The sequence below is a fragment of the Xenopus laevis genome, chromosome 6S (assembly GCF_017654675.1).
Source record: "Xenopus laevis strain J_2021 chromosome 6S, Xenopus_laevis_v10.1, whole genome shotgun sequence".
Classification (NCBI taxonomy): domain Eukaryota; kingdom Metazoa; phylum Chordata; class Amphibia; order Anura; family Pipidae; genus Xenopus; species Xenopus laevis.
This window is the reverse complement of record NC_054382.1, coordinates 86392876-86411173: the sequence shown is the minus strand read 5'-3', so window position 1 is coordinate 86411173 and position 18298 is coordinate 86392876. Positions and strand designations below refer to the sequence as shown.

Below are 18298 nucleotides of genomic sequence, written 5' to 3'. Positions count from 1 at the left end.
AGAATCTTGTTTGTGCACCAGAATGGGGGACCTGATGTCCATCCCCATGCACTGGTTACACAAGTAAATGTTAAAGAGAGACGGAGACTATGGGGAGAGCAGTGACATCTAGGTAAGTGCTGAATGGAAAGTGAAAGTAATTGCTTGCCCCGCCTCTATGCCTAGGCATAGAGGAGGGGCAGGCAATATTTGATTGCCAGCTGAGATTTTTAAATGAGTTTATAACAGCTATGAATGCTTATTAAAAAAAAGAATTTGGATTTCATGTTTATTTTGAAACGGACTTTTATTATACAGATTTTTATGTCTGGGTGACAGGTAGGGCTGCCATCTTTGTAAAAATTTTTTAACTGGCCTGTGGGGGGGGGCGGGAACTAAAGGGGTGGAGCCGTGACACATAAAGGGGCGGGGCCATGTTGGCAAGGGCAAGATGAAGGGGAAAATGACACAAAAAGGGGTGGAGCCACATTGGCGAGGGCAAGATGAGGAAAAAAGTGTACGTTTCCATCCGAGGGCAAGGCCTTGTCTTAAGGGTATTACAAATTATCGGCAGCTACATTGGCGGTAAATTTGTAATAACGGCCCTGGCCCTGGCAGGTGTTTTACCGGCTAGGCTAGGCCGGTAAAATACCAGCCGGGTGGCAACCCTAGTGACAGGTCCACCTTAAAGGAATTGTTCAGTGTAAAAATAAAAACTGGGTGAATAGATAGGCTGTGCAAAAAAATGTTTCTATTATAGTTAGTTAGCCAAATATGTAATGTATAAAGGCTGGAGTGACTGGATGTCTAACATAATAGCCAGAACACCACTTCCTGCTTTTCAGCTCTCTAGGTTTACACTGACTGGTTACCAGGCAATAACCAATCAGAGACTTGAGGGGGGGCCACATGGGTCATATCTGTTGCTTTAGAATCTAAGCTGAATGCTGAGGATCAATTGCAAACTCACTGAACAGTTATGTCCCATGTGGCTCTAGGGTTGCCACTTGGCCGGTATTTTACCGGCCCGGCAGGTAAAAATGATGGTTGCTCCCAATGTTATTAATAGGAAAAAACATAAATATATAGATAGGCCGGTATTTTTTTCCAGAAAAGGTGGCAACCCTATGTGGCTCCTCTTCAAGTCGCTGACTAGGTCAGAGTTCGAGAGCTATTATGTTCTGGCTATTATGTGACATCCAGTCACTCCAGCCATTATACATTACATTTTTGGATAACTAACTAAATTAGATACATTTTTATTTTGCACAGCCTGTCTATTTACCCAGTTTTTATTTTTACACTTAACTGTTCCTTTAAGGAACAATATTACATTACGAGATATGGATTTTTATTGGGGCGAATTGATTTGCTCTATGCGACTTTAATTCCATTCCATTGTGTCTGTGATAAGGCTGAGTTACTGTGTCTGTTTCGAGCCTGCGGCTGACACAGAGAGCCAAGAAGGTCAGGTTGCCTGTAGCAACAAGTTTCGACCCTACACGTAAAACAAACTAATATAAAACGTGACACGACCGTGATCTCTCGCGTATTATATACCGAGACTGCAGAAAGTTATCTGAAACGAAAAGCCAAAACGCAGCAATAATTTCCCGAGCCAAACTCCGAAGTGACGCTAAGTCACGTGCTACGTTCTGGTCGCATTCTGATGATCTACATTCCGAGGCGTCCAATCAGCTTCAGGCAACATGGCGGCCGGGAAAAGGCTTCCGCGCTGCAGCTTTGATATGTGAGTTTTCCCCACAAAATGACCGGGTATGTTACTAATAAAATATAGCGGTAAGGGCTGGGAACTACTGGGCTTTATAAAAATTGACACGGGATGCTTGGGCATTCTTTCTCTTTCAATAGATCAACTAATATGTAGCGGTGAGACTTCACTTCTAATGTTGTGTTTCCTCCAAAGCAGTTTTGTACATTGCTGCCAATGTTTCTGTAAGGAGTGTTAACTGTTGGTGCTGGCAAGGTGCAGGGCATAACTTGTGCTCTGGAAATGTATTTGGCCTTTTAAAACTAACACACTGTTGATGCTATAGAGCTGAACTTTTATTTCTAAGACTTTGGTTACATGGTTGCTTTTAAAGGCAAAATCGTGCCTGTTTACTTGACTTTAACGTTATTGGTTTTCCTAAGTGTGTTGGCATGGGTTCATTTCGCCCCAGGAGCCTTATGTATCTTAGAAACTGTCATACTGTGCGAGTGTGTCATAATGGTAATGTGCTTTATTTACCTAATGTTCCTACAAATGTGGAATTCTAAATATTACATGCAGTTTCCGCTTATTAAATATTTTACGTAAAACGGTGCACAGTCACGCGTGGTGTGCTTTATGGGTTTGAGCAAGAACCATATGGTTTATTATTGTTTACTTTATCTTCATTTTTTAATTTAATGCAACAAATAGAAATTGCTTTATGTCTTGGGGATTTTCAACCCATGGTTTGGAACCCAAATGCGGATCCCCAGCCTGTTTAGATTAAATTTCAATAATACCCTACAGTACTTTAAAATCTCTTTCCTACAACAGTAACTGAAATCTCTTCCTACAACAGTAATTGAAAAGTGCAAAACTATTTCTATACACATCTGTGGACCACAAAGTTGACTCCCAGATTTAAACATGTTCCCAAAAAGATTTTTTTTCTACAAGCATAGAATATTTATAGTTTACTGCATGGTTTGTTTCCAGATATGGATTAAAAATGCACATTGTTACTTGTCAGCTATATAAAAACATAAAAAACATAAGAACAAAAAACATAAAAAATGCTTAGGTATGCAAAAAAATGGAAATTACCAATAATAAACTGCTTGTATAGTATGTAATGTATATAGTTTAGAATAGTTTCAAAATGTCCACCAGGTGTCATCACAATACCAGTTTAATTTCAGATGCTTAGTTGCTACTTGTGTCACAACTATTTAAGGATTTTACTGGTTTCTTATTTTATTTTACCTCTTCAATGTATTTCCTATGGTAAAACAATTTACTGCTGCTTTCATTTAGGTCATATAAACTCCCTTTCTTTGAACAATTGGCAAAATAAAAACTGTATAAACAGTCCCTTCCATATGTCCATGTAATTTTTAAAGGACACTTACCATCATCTATAGCATAGCAAAATATAAAATCTAAGCTACTTTGTACTTTATTCTTCTGCAACACTGTTCCTTTTAGTGCTATATAAAATACAGGTATGGGACCTATTCTCCAGAATGCTCGGCACCTGGGGTTTGTCCGGATAACAGTTCTTTCCATAATTTTGATCTTCATACCTTAAGTCTAATAGAAAATTATGTAAACATTAAATAACCCCAATAGGTTCATTTTACTTTCAATAAGGATTAATATACCATGGATGAAGTACAAGGTACTGTTTTATTAATACAAAGAAAAAGGAAATCAATAAAAAAAAATGTATTATTTGATTATAATGCAGTCTATGGGAGACAGCCTCTCGGTAATTTTTTTACAGCTTTCTGGATAACAGGTTTCTGGATAATGGATCCTATACTTGTACTAATCCCGGAACCTCGTTGTCCTCAAAAAGTGCATCACTGAGTCTGTTTACCCAAAACCTTATGATTCAAGAGTCCATACAGAAACAGAAACAGAATGGGGCCTTTAAAAATCATATTGTGCAACTTGCTTTCATTTCCAAATGCTATTGGACAGTCTTTCCTTGTGTTGTGGGATTGTAATGCTTATTAATATATAGCACTATAAGAGGAAGTTATATAAATATTGCTGTCTTAATGGTTTATTAATTTTATATCTCTTGAAATTAATTTAAGCTGCTATGAAACTTTAGTACTTAGGTCCGTTAAATGTGAGTTCTGTGCTCAAGATAAATGTACAACTTTTTGAAACTTAAAAACCATATTCTGCTTTATTTACCAGGCAGATTTACTTCCATGAAGAAGTTGCAGTTTGCTGAATATGGAAAACAAGCAGCTGTGTCGAGATAAGGACTTAGCTGCTGAGTCTAATATCAAAAAGGGGAAAGATATGGATGGAAACTCCAACACTGTTGACCCTGTAGGAGAAAACCCCTTGTTGCTTTCTTCATCTGTGTCTTCGTCAGAAGTGTCTGGATCTCCAAGCACTAAAAGACTAATGCCAGGACTGCATCCTTGCAAAAAATTGGTGGAAGTGTGTACTGAAAATGAGCCTTTGTTAAAACGACCAAAAATTGAAGAGGTTACTGGTGAAGGCAGTGATAATCATATCAACCCAAACAATAAAGATAGCACAGTCATTCAAGTACCACTATCGAACAAGAGTGGCTTGCTCCCTAATGATGAAAGTTTCTCAAGGCAGGTGCCTTCAAACTCCAAAGTCAGTGACATACAGAGTATTCCTGGAGCAAGGAAACAATTAAGTGGGGTATTAAACTCTGAAGAAAATGTTGGCGATATTTCAAATAGAAGTGACTTTAACAGTAAACTTGCTGAAAATCTACATTCTTCCAACTGTGTTGTTACCGAAGAAAACCTCTACCATACTAGGAAAAAAAAAACAAGTGTACAAATTCCAGTGTCCATTCAAAGCAAAGTATTTTCCTGCGATATCTGTGGTGCTCAGTACTCTAAAGAAAATCTTTTGCATGACCAGCATAATTGCGAGACTCAGGTTCATCATGAGAATGTTGAAGCACTCAAGGACACGTCTAAGAAAATGCTTTCAGATGTTAAAAAAAAGTCTAGAAATAGCAAAGCTAAACTGATTAAATCCAAATTAACAGCTTATATTGACACAAACTCTGACAAAAGCAATTCAAGAGACTCTCTTAAAGAAAAAACAAAATGTTGTTCAGAAAGTGAATCAAATGTGGATGGTGAAAATAAAAAAACAAATATAGGCAGAAAAACAATGAAGCAAAAAATCGCTAGAGAATTAAAAAATACTTCAAAAATTATATTGGCCATAAAGGCCAAAATACAAAAAGACAAACAAGCATTTGAAAAAAGCAGTTTCTTTAGGAGAAAGTATGGTTTTGGTCAAATCAGGAAGAGCTTGCATATGAGAAGAATAATGAAAAAAGGCCAGGTATGCTTAAAACCTTCAGCTATACCCTCAGAAACGTTACAAACAGAGAACGCCGATTGCACTGAAATAATTAATGATCAGAATAGTGCAACCATGTTTCAGACTAGTTCATCTGAAGTAGTACAAGTGGAAGTAAATACGTCCAGTACATTGCACACGTGTGATCACTGTAAGCAAGTGTTTGCAAATGAAAATTCACTAGGAGCACATGTTAAGAGGCAACACAATGAAGAAAACCAGTTTTATTGTCAATCTTGTGGTTTCTTTTGCACAAACAGGAGGAATTTTGAAAAGCATTGCCAGAGTTCTTGTAATCAGACCATGAATGGTAACTTAGAATGCCATATCTGTTCAGCTGTAACTGCGAATATAACAACGTTCAACACTCACATGAGTGTTAACCACAACTTGAAATTCCATTGTGGTGTATGTAAACTTTATTTTATGCTGAAGGAAGAGTTATTGCACCATGAAAAAACACAGCATAATCTTCAAATTCAGAAAAGTGCAGATAAACTGGCTTTTGAGATATATGATCCCAGGAACATTCAAGCACAAATTGAAATCAGCAATATAGCAAATACAACAGAAGAAAATCAAGTAAAAGAAGGTGTTGAAAATCCATGTCATTTTGAGACTGGGAAGCAACAATTTCAGTGTAAAAAATGTTTTTATAAGACACGCTCATCAACTGTCCTTACAAGACATATAAAACTTCGCCATGCACATGACTTTTACTTTTTATGTAAAGCTTGCAATATTTATTCAATGTGCAAAGAAGGCATGGAAAAGCATATCAAAAGAAGTAAGCATATAGAAAATGCTAAAAAAAATAACATTGGCTTGCTCTTTGAGGAGTGTATGGAAAAGGTTAGGTTTGATGGCATTTCAGATCCTAGTGTAGTTGAGGATAGAGCTAAAGAGACTCAGTCAATTCCAGTGTCGCAGTCCTTTTCAAATAAAGCTTTACCTCCCACTGTTGAAAGCCTGTATTCCAGCCAAGACTCCAGTGGAAATGAAATAAAAAAAGGAAGACCAAAAGGAAACATGTCTAGATTGTGTAATTACTGTGGACTTGTGGCTTCAAGTGTCACGAATTTATCAGTTCATATAAGGCGAAAACATAGCCATCAGTATAGCTACTTATGCAAAGTTTGCAACTATTCCACAGTAACTAAAGGTGACATGGAGCGACACTGTGCTACCAAAAAACATAACATTCGCGTAGCCCTAGAAAATAAAGGACCACATAAAATAGATGTGATTGTTACCTCTGATGGAAGACAATTTGAAGGGATTTCTAAGAAAAAAGAAACCCAGGCTACTACCCCTTTAGATAATGGACATTCTAAGCCTGTCGGTACAAAGAATCCTGTTTGTGCCTCTGACACCCTGCTAGATGAGCAGAATGCAAATCCAATCTCAGCCATTAATTTTCCGGGCGATGGCCCAGTATCTGAAGTTCAGGTTACAGTAGCAGAAACAGATAATACTAGTGAAATTGATCCAATGAAGAATGGTTCTTTTGAAACTAGAATAGAAGAAACTGTCAAGAAGCTACATACTGAGGAATTTCAGTATTATTGTATGGCATGTGAACATTATACTCTAACACATAGTGAAATGATGAAACATGTGGTAACAGAGAAGCATAAGATGAACTACCAGGTTTACAAATCACAGTCTTCATCAGTGACAGATGTCATGTCTGACAATGGCCAAACATTATCTGATGACTTGTCTAATCAGCCAGTTCAAATCAATAGTAAGGAATGCTTGACTGCCATTAATCAAAATACAAATGTAGACTTTGACATAGACAGCCAGGTTTCTGCTCCAGAACAAGGAGGGAAGTTAGCATTGGATGCATCCAAAACAACCACCACATTTACAAAAGAGATCACTGAAATCAATACAAATCCTGAGCAAGTAAGTCTGAATAATAAGTATACAGAGGAAATGCATGAAAATGGAATAGAAAAGCAGCACTTTATTTCTTCAGTAGATGCCAAAGACAAAGAAGACAATGTAGAATATATAAAATCACGTGAAGATGATTCTGTTGTTGAGATTTTACAGTTAAAAAATGGCGAGTCTGTGTCAAATGCTCAATCTGATGAAATTATCCTTGAGGCTGTGAATGAGATGGAAGTTTGCATAGTTGAGGATACTGTAGGTCTAGATAGTTCAATAGGTGGTGGTGCAGTGGAATTGAACAATGCAAGTGGATCATACAGCTTTGATCAAAGTAGAGGCCAGTTTGATTCTTCAATTGTAAAACTACAAAAATGGCAGGTAGAAGCAGGTGCTGTACAACCAGTAAAAGGAAAAAAGGGAGGTGGAAAATCTCAGCGTGGCAAAGCTCGTATACGCTGTGATGACTGTGGTTTCTTAGCAGATGGCCTGAGTGGACTAAATGTACACATAGCAATGAAACATCTAACAAAAGAGAGACATTTCCATTGCTTACTCTGTGGCAAATCTTTTTTTAGTGAAAGCAACCTTCACCAGCACTTGACTAGTTCTGGCCATATTAGAAATGAACAGGAGAGTTTTGAAGAGCTACCTGAAGGGGGAGCCACTTTCAAATGTGTGAAATGCACAGAACATTTTGATTCGGAACAAAGCTTGTTTCTTCATATTAAAGAAAAGCATGAAGAACTGTTAAGAGAAGTCAACAAATATATTGAGGAGGACACAGAACAAATCAACAAAGAAAGGGAGGAGAACTCGGGAGATTTTTGCAAATACTGTGGCAAGAAATGTAAAAGTAGCAACTCAATGGCTTTCCTCTCTCACATTCGCACTCACACAGGTAAGTTACTGTTAAAGACACTTCTAACCCAATATTTTTTTTTTAAAAAAATTGTAAAATAACAGCTTAAGTATTGTATGATGTGTACATTTAACAACCCAGAGGTATGAACAATGTTTACCATACTATAAATTGATATTTAAAGCTAAGCTATCCAAACTGAATAGAAGCAGGAACAAGGTTTAGCGTCTTTCAAATAAAGAACTGCATACTGTTTAACTTCCATGTGTACACAGAATGTAACAAGTTATTTACATGGTCATGGATTAGATGAGGTTTAAACCTTTTAACCAAGTATATGTGCATCCTTATAATTGAGATCTGACGCCAGACTTCATATATTACAGCAACTCTTTAGGAAAAGTTTTATGCTTTTTTGATCATTTATTTTCACTTGAATAAACGAGGCTTTCGAGTTTATTTCATTGTGTGGAAAGTTTGCCATCTACAAAAACAGTTGTTGAACAGTTATTATATGATTGTTATAGATGGTAAGCATTTTACACACAAAAAATACTGTAAAGTCTTGTTTATACAAATACTGGTATGGGACCTGTTATCCAGAATGTTCACAACCTGGGTTTTTCCAGATGACCGATCATTCTGTAATTTGGATCTTGTAAGAGATGTGTTTAAAATTACGATTATGTGTATATTTTCACCAGACTGGTGAATGGAGATCTCCAGGGAAATATGTATATTGTTGCAGCAAGTGTTGCTGTATTTGTGTACCAGCTCAGGAAAAAACAGATGAATGGGTCCCTGGAGTGAATGGAGGAGAGTAGGTTGGGCCTTCCATTTCTTGCTCCATTGAGTGTTTGCAGCTGCCCAGTTAGAGGTAGGTAGCTAGGTAATTAGGCTGCAGGAGAGCTGCAGATAAAAAGAGGCGTCGGATTACTCCTCAGTGCTCCCCCCAGATACCTCCTTGTGCTTGAGGAGGGTGAGGAGCCTGTGAACACATCCATGTGCAGGAAGGAGGTGTTTGTGTGTAGCCGGGAAAGAGACTGTGTTTCCCTGCTGACATGAAGGGGCAGATTTATCAAGGGTCGAAAACTCAAAAATTCTAATTTTCAAATAGTTTTTCAGGTCAAAACTCACAATTTAGAATTGTGAATAATCCAAACTTGATTCAAAATTCGAGTTTTAGCAAACCTTTACCCTGGAAATAATTTGAGTTTGACTATTCACCACCTAAAACCTGCCGAGTTCATATATGTCAATGGTGGTGATCCAGCTGAAGATGTTAATAGCCTTCCTGACATTTGAGTTGTTTTTTCGGGGAAAAAACTTGATTCGAGTTAAGTTGAATCTGATTCAAATTCGATTTGAGTTTTCGAGTCGGTAATATTCTTTCGAGTTTTAGACGTTTGATTTTTTTTCTTAAATAACCTCCCAATGGAATTTCGAGCATATTAAAATTTATTAGAGTAAAAAAAATTCACATGAATTAGAAATTCAACCTTTGATAAATGGGCCTCGTAGTGTTGGAGGCCCATTTATCAAAGGATTGGAGAGAGGAAGAGAAAACCCCTCTCAAGAGACTGTGTGAGTCTAACAGAGGATTCTGGGACTTGTCTACATCCATGGTTGAAAGTGATGGAAATTTGTGTTACTGTGTACATAATTGTGGGTGTTGCTGGGACTGTTAATCCTATGTGAAGCAGGCTGAATCGGATGATTGTTAACTCTTAAAGGTGGTGTCAAAATCCATTTCTGTGCTTAATCAGTGCCGTGACTATGGTCTCTGCTAACTTGCCTTGGGCTGGTACAGAAGCCCAAAACATAATGTGCAATAATGTATTTCTAGCTACTTTGGTTCTCCTTTAATGAGAAACTCTTGTGACAACTTTGAAGGCCTTGATCATTACTACTCTTGAAATGCTGACCCTTTAGACTGGTTAAGTAAGCTTGTTATATAAAATATGGTATTTATAACTGTATTCATTTTAAGGGTTTCGTTTTTCTTTAAAGGGGAACTATCGCAAAAATGTAATATAAGCTTCCTCATACTGAAGTATGAATATTTTTAAATACAATCAATTAAAATTTCTGAATTAATTGTTTCTGAAAGAATCAAGTTTATATTCACTATTCCTCTCTCAGCATCTGTTTCTCTTCATTCTGTCTTCATGCAGCAGTTGGGTGTCAGATGAATGATCCAATATATCTTATAGGTGGGATCCCTTTCCTAGCAGATGTATTAGAGCTCACTCAAATAACTGATTCCAGTATAAACAAAATCTAACAAAATAACTGCCTTTTGCACAAATTCTGCATGGAGAGAGAAAGAGCTAATGCTTAAAATCACCAGAAATCCTAATACATCTTCTAGGCAAAAGGAGCCCCCTTATAAGATATATAAGAATATAGTTATCTGACACCCAGCTCCTGCATAAGGAGAGAATGAAGAGAAACAGATGTTTTCCCCTTCCCACCCCTAATTTGCATATGCAAATTAGGATTTGGTTCTGTATTCGTCCGAATCTTTCGCAAAGGATTCGGGGGTTCGGCTGAATCCAAAATAGTGGATTTGGTGCATCCTTAGTAAGTAGATAAAAAAGACTAGGAGTATAAAGAGTTTGAGTGAGGAAAGGAGGAATAATAGTTTGGAAAGTGTGACCCACGGTCTAAGGTTTTTTGGTGGGCCCCTGGCATCCCATTCCGACAGTTCTGTTCCCATTACACCTTATGCTAATTTTGGGGAAAAGAAGTTGATAAAAGTATTCTCTGTTTGCTGGTGCATAAATAGTGATAGTTTTATCAATGATGTGGCAAAAAACACACTCATTTTCCCATGCTTGTGATTTTATGTTTTTATGGCAGTTTTGCGGGTGTATTAAAAACAAAAACTGCCTGGCTTTCAGTGAGAGATTAACTAGAAAACAAAACTTTTTTTGCAGTTAGGGCTGCTTAAGAAGAAGTATTCACATATCACTTGATATGACTGCATTAAATAGATTTATATGTACAGTCATGGAGCAGAAAGCATGAAAGCTGACCCTATCTTTGCTTTGCAAGGCGCCTGGAGTTATTTGCAACATGCAAAATACAATTCCCACAGTTGTATGGTGACATGCCTAAAGCAGTTGCATTTTAGATTGCTTTTAGTTGGGCCAAGCATTTAGAGCGGCAGGAGTTCGGTAGTAACATTTGTATGCTCCCCCTTATGCTAACATTTCATCATAAAATATAGCATTGGTGTGAGCACATCACAGACCAATACCTGGCATTCCTGTTTATATAGGTTTTATTTATATTTCCCTGACCAATGGTTTCTACCCCAGACAGATGCAAAAGCCTACCCTCATCCTTTCAATGTCAAACATTGTCTTACATCTGGTTTGTGCTAGGTTCTCAGTGAACCAGTAGTGGATACGTTAATGAAGTCATAGCAGTTCTTCCAAGTTAGGGGCAGATTCCCTAACGGGTGAAGTGACTAACGCTAGTGAAAATTCACCAGCGTGATGTCATTTCAGAACGGGCGCAGGCGTCACTTAGCTAGCGAAGGAGATAGACGGTAGCGTTGCTTCGGACTATAACGCCTGGCAAATTTTCTAAATTTTTCTAAGTCCCAAAAAAACGCTGGCGTCTTTTCCGTTTTTTCAGAGTGATAGCCTGCAAAGGTCCGTAAAAATATTTTTTGAGTAACTGGGTTCTCCCTACATTTTCTAACTTATGGCACATAAACTATACAGTGGGCTCATGTGTAGGGCATTATAACAACTCTATTTTATTTATTAAGGTTCCCTGGACTTGTGTAATGTATTTGCTGTATTTGTCCATGTAAATTTATCATTTCCCACCGTATGCAAATTAGGCAACACTAGCACATCTTCGCTTTGATTGCCGAAGTAACGCCAGCGAAAATTTGCCAGCGCAACTTCACACTTTAGGGAATTGGCGTTGTCCTAGCAAGTTTACGCATGGCGAATTTTCACCGCTTATGGAATTTGCCCCTTAGTATCTTCTAAGATAGTTGATGGAGGCCACCTCAAAATAGTTTTTTAACATCTGCATTCAGAACTGGAGTGTTATCAATGTAATAACCGACTAGTAAGGGTTTAATGCTACCTAAAATTCTGTTTTTCTGTTATCATTTAAAAAGCCTTCCACATCTTTCCCACGTTTTCTTTCTCTGTTTTAAATTATTTTAAATTAACTGCCCCCTTCTTTTTTTTCTTTTAAAAATTTTATTTACGCTATAAACCATTGAATACAATTTTAAAACTATTTCACAGATAAAGCAGTGTATGTAAGCCCTTAATATGCCCTCATAAGGTAGCGGAAACTGAATAAAATGAAAGGGAAGATGCTAATGGAGTTCTTTTTAGAATTCTTCATGCCACTGTCTGGTCAAGACAGGTTGCTTATAATTGATGTGTCCATTACTTGAATTCTCTTGTAATTATAGTCAATAAGTCTTGTAAATGTGTTAAAGCTCACTAAAAGCATACAAATTCAAGAACAGAGTAAGGCTAATAATTTAAAATAATCAATGTAGGCATTTCAGCACTTAATTTCCCTTGTGTGTTGATAGCTGATCATTCTTAATCCATTAAGATTTATTTAGTCGTTTACAATGCAAAATAGGTTTCCACTGGTCACTTGTGCCATTTGAAAATGTCCACCAGGTTAAGTGCAGAATGTAGTCCATTATTCTTTCTTGACTATATGTATTAATTGCATTTAAAATCAAGTTAATGTGGATGTGAAAGTGAGGTAACTATCAATATTTGACAAAGCAACCCTACTTATATAAGTTACATCATTGATTGTAACATTTAGAAAAAGTTAGCATACTTTTGTAACATCATTTATGGGCACCTTTTTAAATTTTTTTGTTGATTGTCTTGAAATGGCACATTGACGCACAATTGGCTAGTTTTTTTTAAGGGCGTATAGGAAGGAAAAAAAATACTGTAGTGCTAATGCAGGAGCACCAACATAAAGTAACCTCACATGTGGAAAGATGATATTGGTTATTGAATTCAAGTTTATTTTACGTAGTTGCAGATTTGTAGCCGTGTGTTTTTTAAATTATTTTTATTTTAATATATATTAATTGGTTGTGATTATTTCTGATTTGGTACTAGTGGAATAGAAACAAATCCCAAGTCATAGGTACTACAAATTGCATTATATATTCTGGTTTTCAATGCTTTCGTGCCTTTGCAGCTGCCATGACAGTAGTATACAAGTTCATAAATTCAGCTTATCAGATGTTTTCCATAACAGTGCTAGCGTGCCTAGGAATTGCTATACCAAATACTGAATAAGCCATGTTACATATTCTAACACAGTGTAGCCGATCAGCACACCTATTTTATATACAGTATATAGATCAATGCATGAGGGACCTCTAGTGACCAAAAGAGGAAATTATAGAAAAACAAAATGAATCCTTTAAAAAATGTCATGACATTTGTGGTTTTAAAGAAAGTGAGTTTTAGTCGTGGTTTCAAAAACCTCAAACTACTAAAATGAGAATAAGCCTCTAAGTGTTTGTTGAACACGAAATACTTAGGGCTACCTCTATGAAATCTAATAATAATTATTCCCATTGTAAAATATTTTTTCCCTTCAGAAAATTACATTCCCCCTAAGAAGAGGGTATGGAGAAAGTAATACTAATACATATATAGTGGGCATACTTTAATGTTCAAAGATTTTGGATCAGAATCTGTAACATAGCAAAAAAAATTAAAGTACTCATGCATTTAAATAAAAAACTGAATTTATTGGGTCATATTAAAATCCATTAGACCCCACAAAAAAGTCTTAACGCGTTTCATGTGTTTTGTTTTTCTATGTTACATATTCTAATCCAAAATCTTTGAACATTAAAGTATGCCCACTATATTTGTATTAGTATCATTTTCTCCATACCCTCATTGGGGGAATGTAATTTTAAATGGTGAAGGGAAAAAATATTTCACAATGGGAAAAATTATTATCAGGCTTCATAGAGGTAGCTCTACACATTTCGTGTTCAACAAACACTTAGGGGCTTATTCTCATTTTAGTAGTTTGAGGTTTTTGAAACCACGACTAAAACCCAATTTCTTTAAAACCACAAATGTCATGACATTTTTTAAAGGATTAAAATAGAAAAAGTACAATTAAACAAGTGCTGAACAATGTGCTAAAAAAATACAAATCCTCTAATGATTAAAAGTGGCCTAATAAGATCAGTGCAGCTCCCACCAACTTCTATACGTCCTAGACAACTTTTACGTGGCAAAGTTTAATATTTGAAACCACAAGTTTTTTGAGATTCGTGGAAAAAAAAGATCAAAAACTAATTGTTAGTAAATGGGCCCTCTAATCATAGGGCCTATGATAAAGGCTAAAAATCAAATCACACGTGTTTGAATAAAGTTCTTCTTATTCCTTTTTTGATTGTGTAGAAATATTATTTACAGTCATATAATAAAGTCTGGGAACCCCTCTTAGCCTACATTTACTCCACTTTCAACAAAAAAAGATAACAGTGGTATGTCTTTCATTTCCCATGCACATGTAAGTACTGGGGTGTTTTCTGACCCTTGTCATTTTGCTAATTTGAATGCATGTAACTGCTTAATACTGATTATTGGCAACACCAAATTGGTTAGATTAGCTTTTTAAGCCTTGAACTTCATAGGCAGGGGTGTGCAATCATGAGAAAAGGTATGTAAGGTGGCCAATTGCAAGTTATGCTTCTGTTTAACTCTCCTCTGAGTGACAGCATGGGATTCTAAAAAAGCAACTCTCAAAAGATCTGAAAACAAAGATTGTTCAGTATCATGGTTTAGGGGAAGGCTACAAGAAGCTTAAACTGTCTGTTTCAACTGTAAGGAATGTGATGAGGAAACGGAAGGCCACAGGCACAGTTGCTGTAAATCCCCAGGTCTGGCAGGCCAAGAAAAATACAGGAGCGGAGGATTGTGAGAATGGTTACAGACAACCCAAAGATCACCTCCAAAGACCTGCAAGAACATCTTGCTGCAGATGGTGTATCTGTATGTCGTTCTACAATTCAGCACAATTTGCAGAAAGAACATCTGTATGGCAGGGTGATGAGAAAGAAGTCCTTTCTGCACTCACGCCACAAACAGTCACTTGTTGTATGCAACAAATTGCTGTGGACTGATGAGACAAAAATCGAGTTGTTTGGCGGAAGAAGTAAACTGCATTCCAAGATAAACACCTGCTACCTACTGTCAAATTTGTTGGAGGTTTCATCATGCTGTGGGGCTTTGTGCCCAGTTCAGGTACTGGGACCCTTGTTAAAGTCAAGGGTCGGATGAATTCAACCCAATATCGACAAATTCTTCAAGATAATGTTCAAGTATCAGTTACAAAGTTGAAGTTACGCAGGGGTTGTATATTCCAACAAGACAATGACCCTAAACATGCTTCGAAATCTACAAAGGCATTTATGCAGAGGGAGAAGTACAATGTTCTGGAATGACTATCACAGTCCCCCGACTTGAATAACATGGAAAATCTATGGGATGATTTGAAGCAGGCTGTCCATGCTCGTCAGCTATCAAATTTAACTGAACTGGAGAGATTTTGTATTCTTTGATGAAAAGGGCATCTAGAGGCTATTACATTTGCAAAAGAAGGCTCAACTAAGTATTGATGTAATTTCTCTGTTGGGGTGCCCAAATTTATGCATCTGTCTAATTTTGTTATGATGCAAATTGCATATTTTCTGTTAATACAATACATCCAATAAACTTTGTCATAAGGCATGTTATATATTAAAAGGAAGTTGCTAAATTTCAAAGAATTAAGAGGGGTTCCCAAACTTTTTCATATGACTGTATTTGTATGCATAGAAAGGTAGGTGGCCCACCTTTCCCAAATTGTTTTCGCACACATTTTTTTGTGCACTGGCCTCAAAATTAATGTAAGCAATTAACTTAGAGGGAGTTTTCATTTATTTTTATATTAACAGATATAAATAAACCGTTGTGACAGCAGAAGGCTAGTTTTCTTTCCATAGATGCCTGCATGCTGTGTTAGCAGTCACAAACTTACCTAATTTGGAAACCATTTGACTTTCCTACAGTGAACTATTTATGATCATGACTATTGGAATTAAAAGTGACCTAAATCATTACACTTTATTGGAACTTCTTTCTTGGGGAGGCATCCAGAGATAAGGCCGTATTAAATCGTACTAAACGACACAAAAGTAATGTCTTGAAACTGAAATCTGTTATTTTCACATCTATATATCTAATGGAAAAGTATAATGAATATCAATAAGGTATTATAACAGTTGTGATTTTAGTCAAATGCTGTTCAAGATATCAAGTAGCTTTGCCAGAATTATTTAAGATTGCCCTTTCACCGAAAACTCAACTTTTATATGCACTTCTTGGACATTATCTTAAAAGATGATGCTGTTCTTTCTAAAATATCATTTACAGTTTTAGCATCTACGCATTTTGGTTTTCTTGTCTTGTTATAAGTACTGTATACTGTTTCTGAGACAATTTTTTTATTTCTCCATTTAGATGTGTTTTGACTTGCAAATGTACCAAAATGCATACAGAAACATTGATATGATATCATATATTTGATATATAGTATCTTTTCAAAAAGCAGTCCAAGAGGTTTTCTCTGTTCTTGAAGTTTATGTAATTCCAGTGGAACAGCACCGTTGTGTTCCAGAATTGTGTATCCCTCCCTCCCAAGATACAAAGCCAATATAGTACACCTACACCACATTGCCTTCCTGTTACTGCTAGCTCCCATATGTAAACATTTTCCATTCCAGGGACCATTGACGGGACTTCTTAATACCACTCTCCCTGAGTGTACCATAGTGTCTAAAATGTAAAACTGGGCAAAATTCTGTTTCTACTTGTCACTGCTCCTGATCATATTAAATTAAAAGGGCCATTTGCTCACACAGTAACAGACTGACCTTGGCACAAAAGGTGTTTAAGTGAGCCTTTGGCATGGAGGTGCACAGAGTAGAGTCCTGCGCGGAGCCAATTTCTAAGACCCGCAACCCACAGCCCGTGACCCCAACCGCAACCCACATATTTACCCACTTTGATCCGCTACCCGACCTAGACCCACAACACGACCCACAACCCGCCGACCACCATCAAACAGGAAGTGATGGTTCTGCAAACTGGAAGTGACATCGTCAAAAGTGGGCAGGGACAGAAACCAGTTTTGTAAAACTTAAAAAGGAGTAAAATATAGACAATATTACATAAGTTAAGAAATTTAGATGGGACCCGCAACCCGACCCCCAGACCCGCATCTATAACCGCACCTGAAAATCCTCCCCTCATCCCGCAGGGTGCCCGCTTTTTTGCAGGTATCCCGAGTGTACCCGACCCGCTGCAGAACACTAGCAGAGAGTGGATTGTCTGCTATTGACCACCTTTAGATAACAATGGTGGAGTTTAATCCATGGATTGTTGATGTGTTTGCCACTACCTACCACAGGTTAATACATTTTTTTTGTTGCTCAGTTGTTGATGACTGTAATCATTTTGTTTATAGCAATAGTAGCAGTAGTAATATAGCATGCTTGGCATTCTTTACGTTTAATTAGGAAGACCTTCCCTTTTATATTATTTGCATTAGGTTTTCATGAAATCTGATGGCAATTTCGAATGTCACCAGTTTAATGATTAATTTAATTTTTTCTGCAACATTTAAATAAACTGGAGTTTCTCTATGTGATTCATGGAATGCGATTGCTGTTAGCTGCAGTCTCCACCTGCTTTTGCCATTTAAACATATAAAGCTGACTGGATATAACCATTCAGGTGCTAAATATATTTTACATCTACTTCTGCCGGTAGAAATGGAAGTATTAAGAGATCTGGCTTCATTGTCATTGAACTGTGAAATATTCAACCTTGCCTGCCCGTGCTTAGCAGTGTTGACTTTTTTATTTCTTTTAGAAGATTAAAATTAAATGCTTCGTTTTTTGTCAGCTTTTGGGAATTACATTGGAATTTAAGACTCTGATTTTACTTGGAGGAGATTCTTATTTCCAAGGGCAAAGTACAAATTACTACTGATCATGTATGATAGAGTATAGATTGTCACCTCACACCTGTTAAAGATTCTCTTTCATATGTACTTGCAGAGTGTTAAAGGGGAATTCATAAAATGGTTCAAGCATATTTGGTGTGTTTTGTTAATTGCTATATTTTTAACTGAGCAATTATTTTGTGATATAGGCTATAGATATTTTTATTTTCTCTTGTAAATCAGATGACAGTATGAAAAAAATTTGTGTTTAAAGGAGAATTCAACCCCTAACTAATAAAAACCCTTACCCTACGTAGTCCCCCCTCCCTGCTCCCCCCACACAGATGTTAACACCTGTAGATGCCTCCAATCCTGTAATTACCCCTTGTTGCGAAGCTCATGAGCGCCATCTTCCAGACCTTTGGTAATCTTCAGAA

At 36.9% G+C, this 18298-nt stretch overlaps 1 protein-coding gene across 2 annotated transcripts in view; it reads left to right on the top strand.

Moving 5' to 3' along the window:
• The first annotated feature begins 1316 nt into the window (after positions 1-1316).
• The window catches only part of znf407.S (zinc finger protein 407 S homeolog), a 243277-nt gene continuing 226295 nt past the window's right edge, over positions 1317-18298 (top strand). The window contains exons 1-2 of one of the 2 annotated variants that reach the window (XM_018223592.2): positions 1317-1729; positions 3902-7865. In XM_018223592.2, the coding sequence (XP_018079081.1) occupies positions 3941-7865 (3925 nt within the window). In that variant the 5' untranslated portion in view covers positions 1317-1729; positions 3902-3940. Of the gene's footprint in view, positions 1756-3901; positions 7866-18298 lie in introns of both variants that reach the window. The other variant, XM_018223591.2, reaches the window with a different exon arrangement.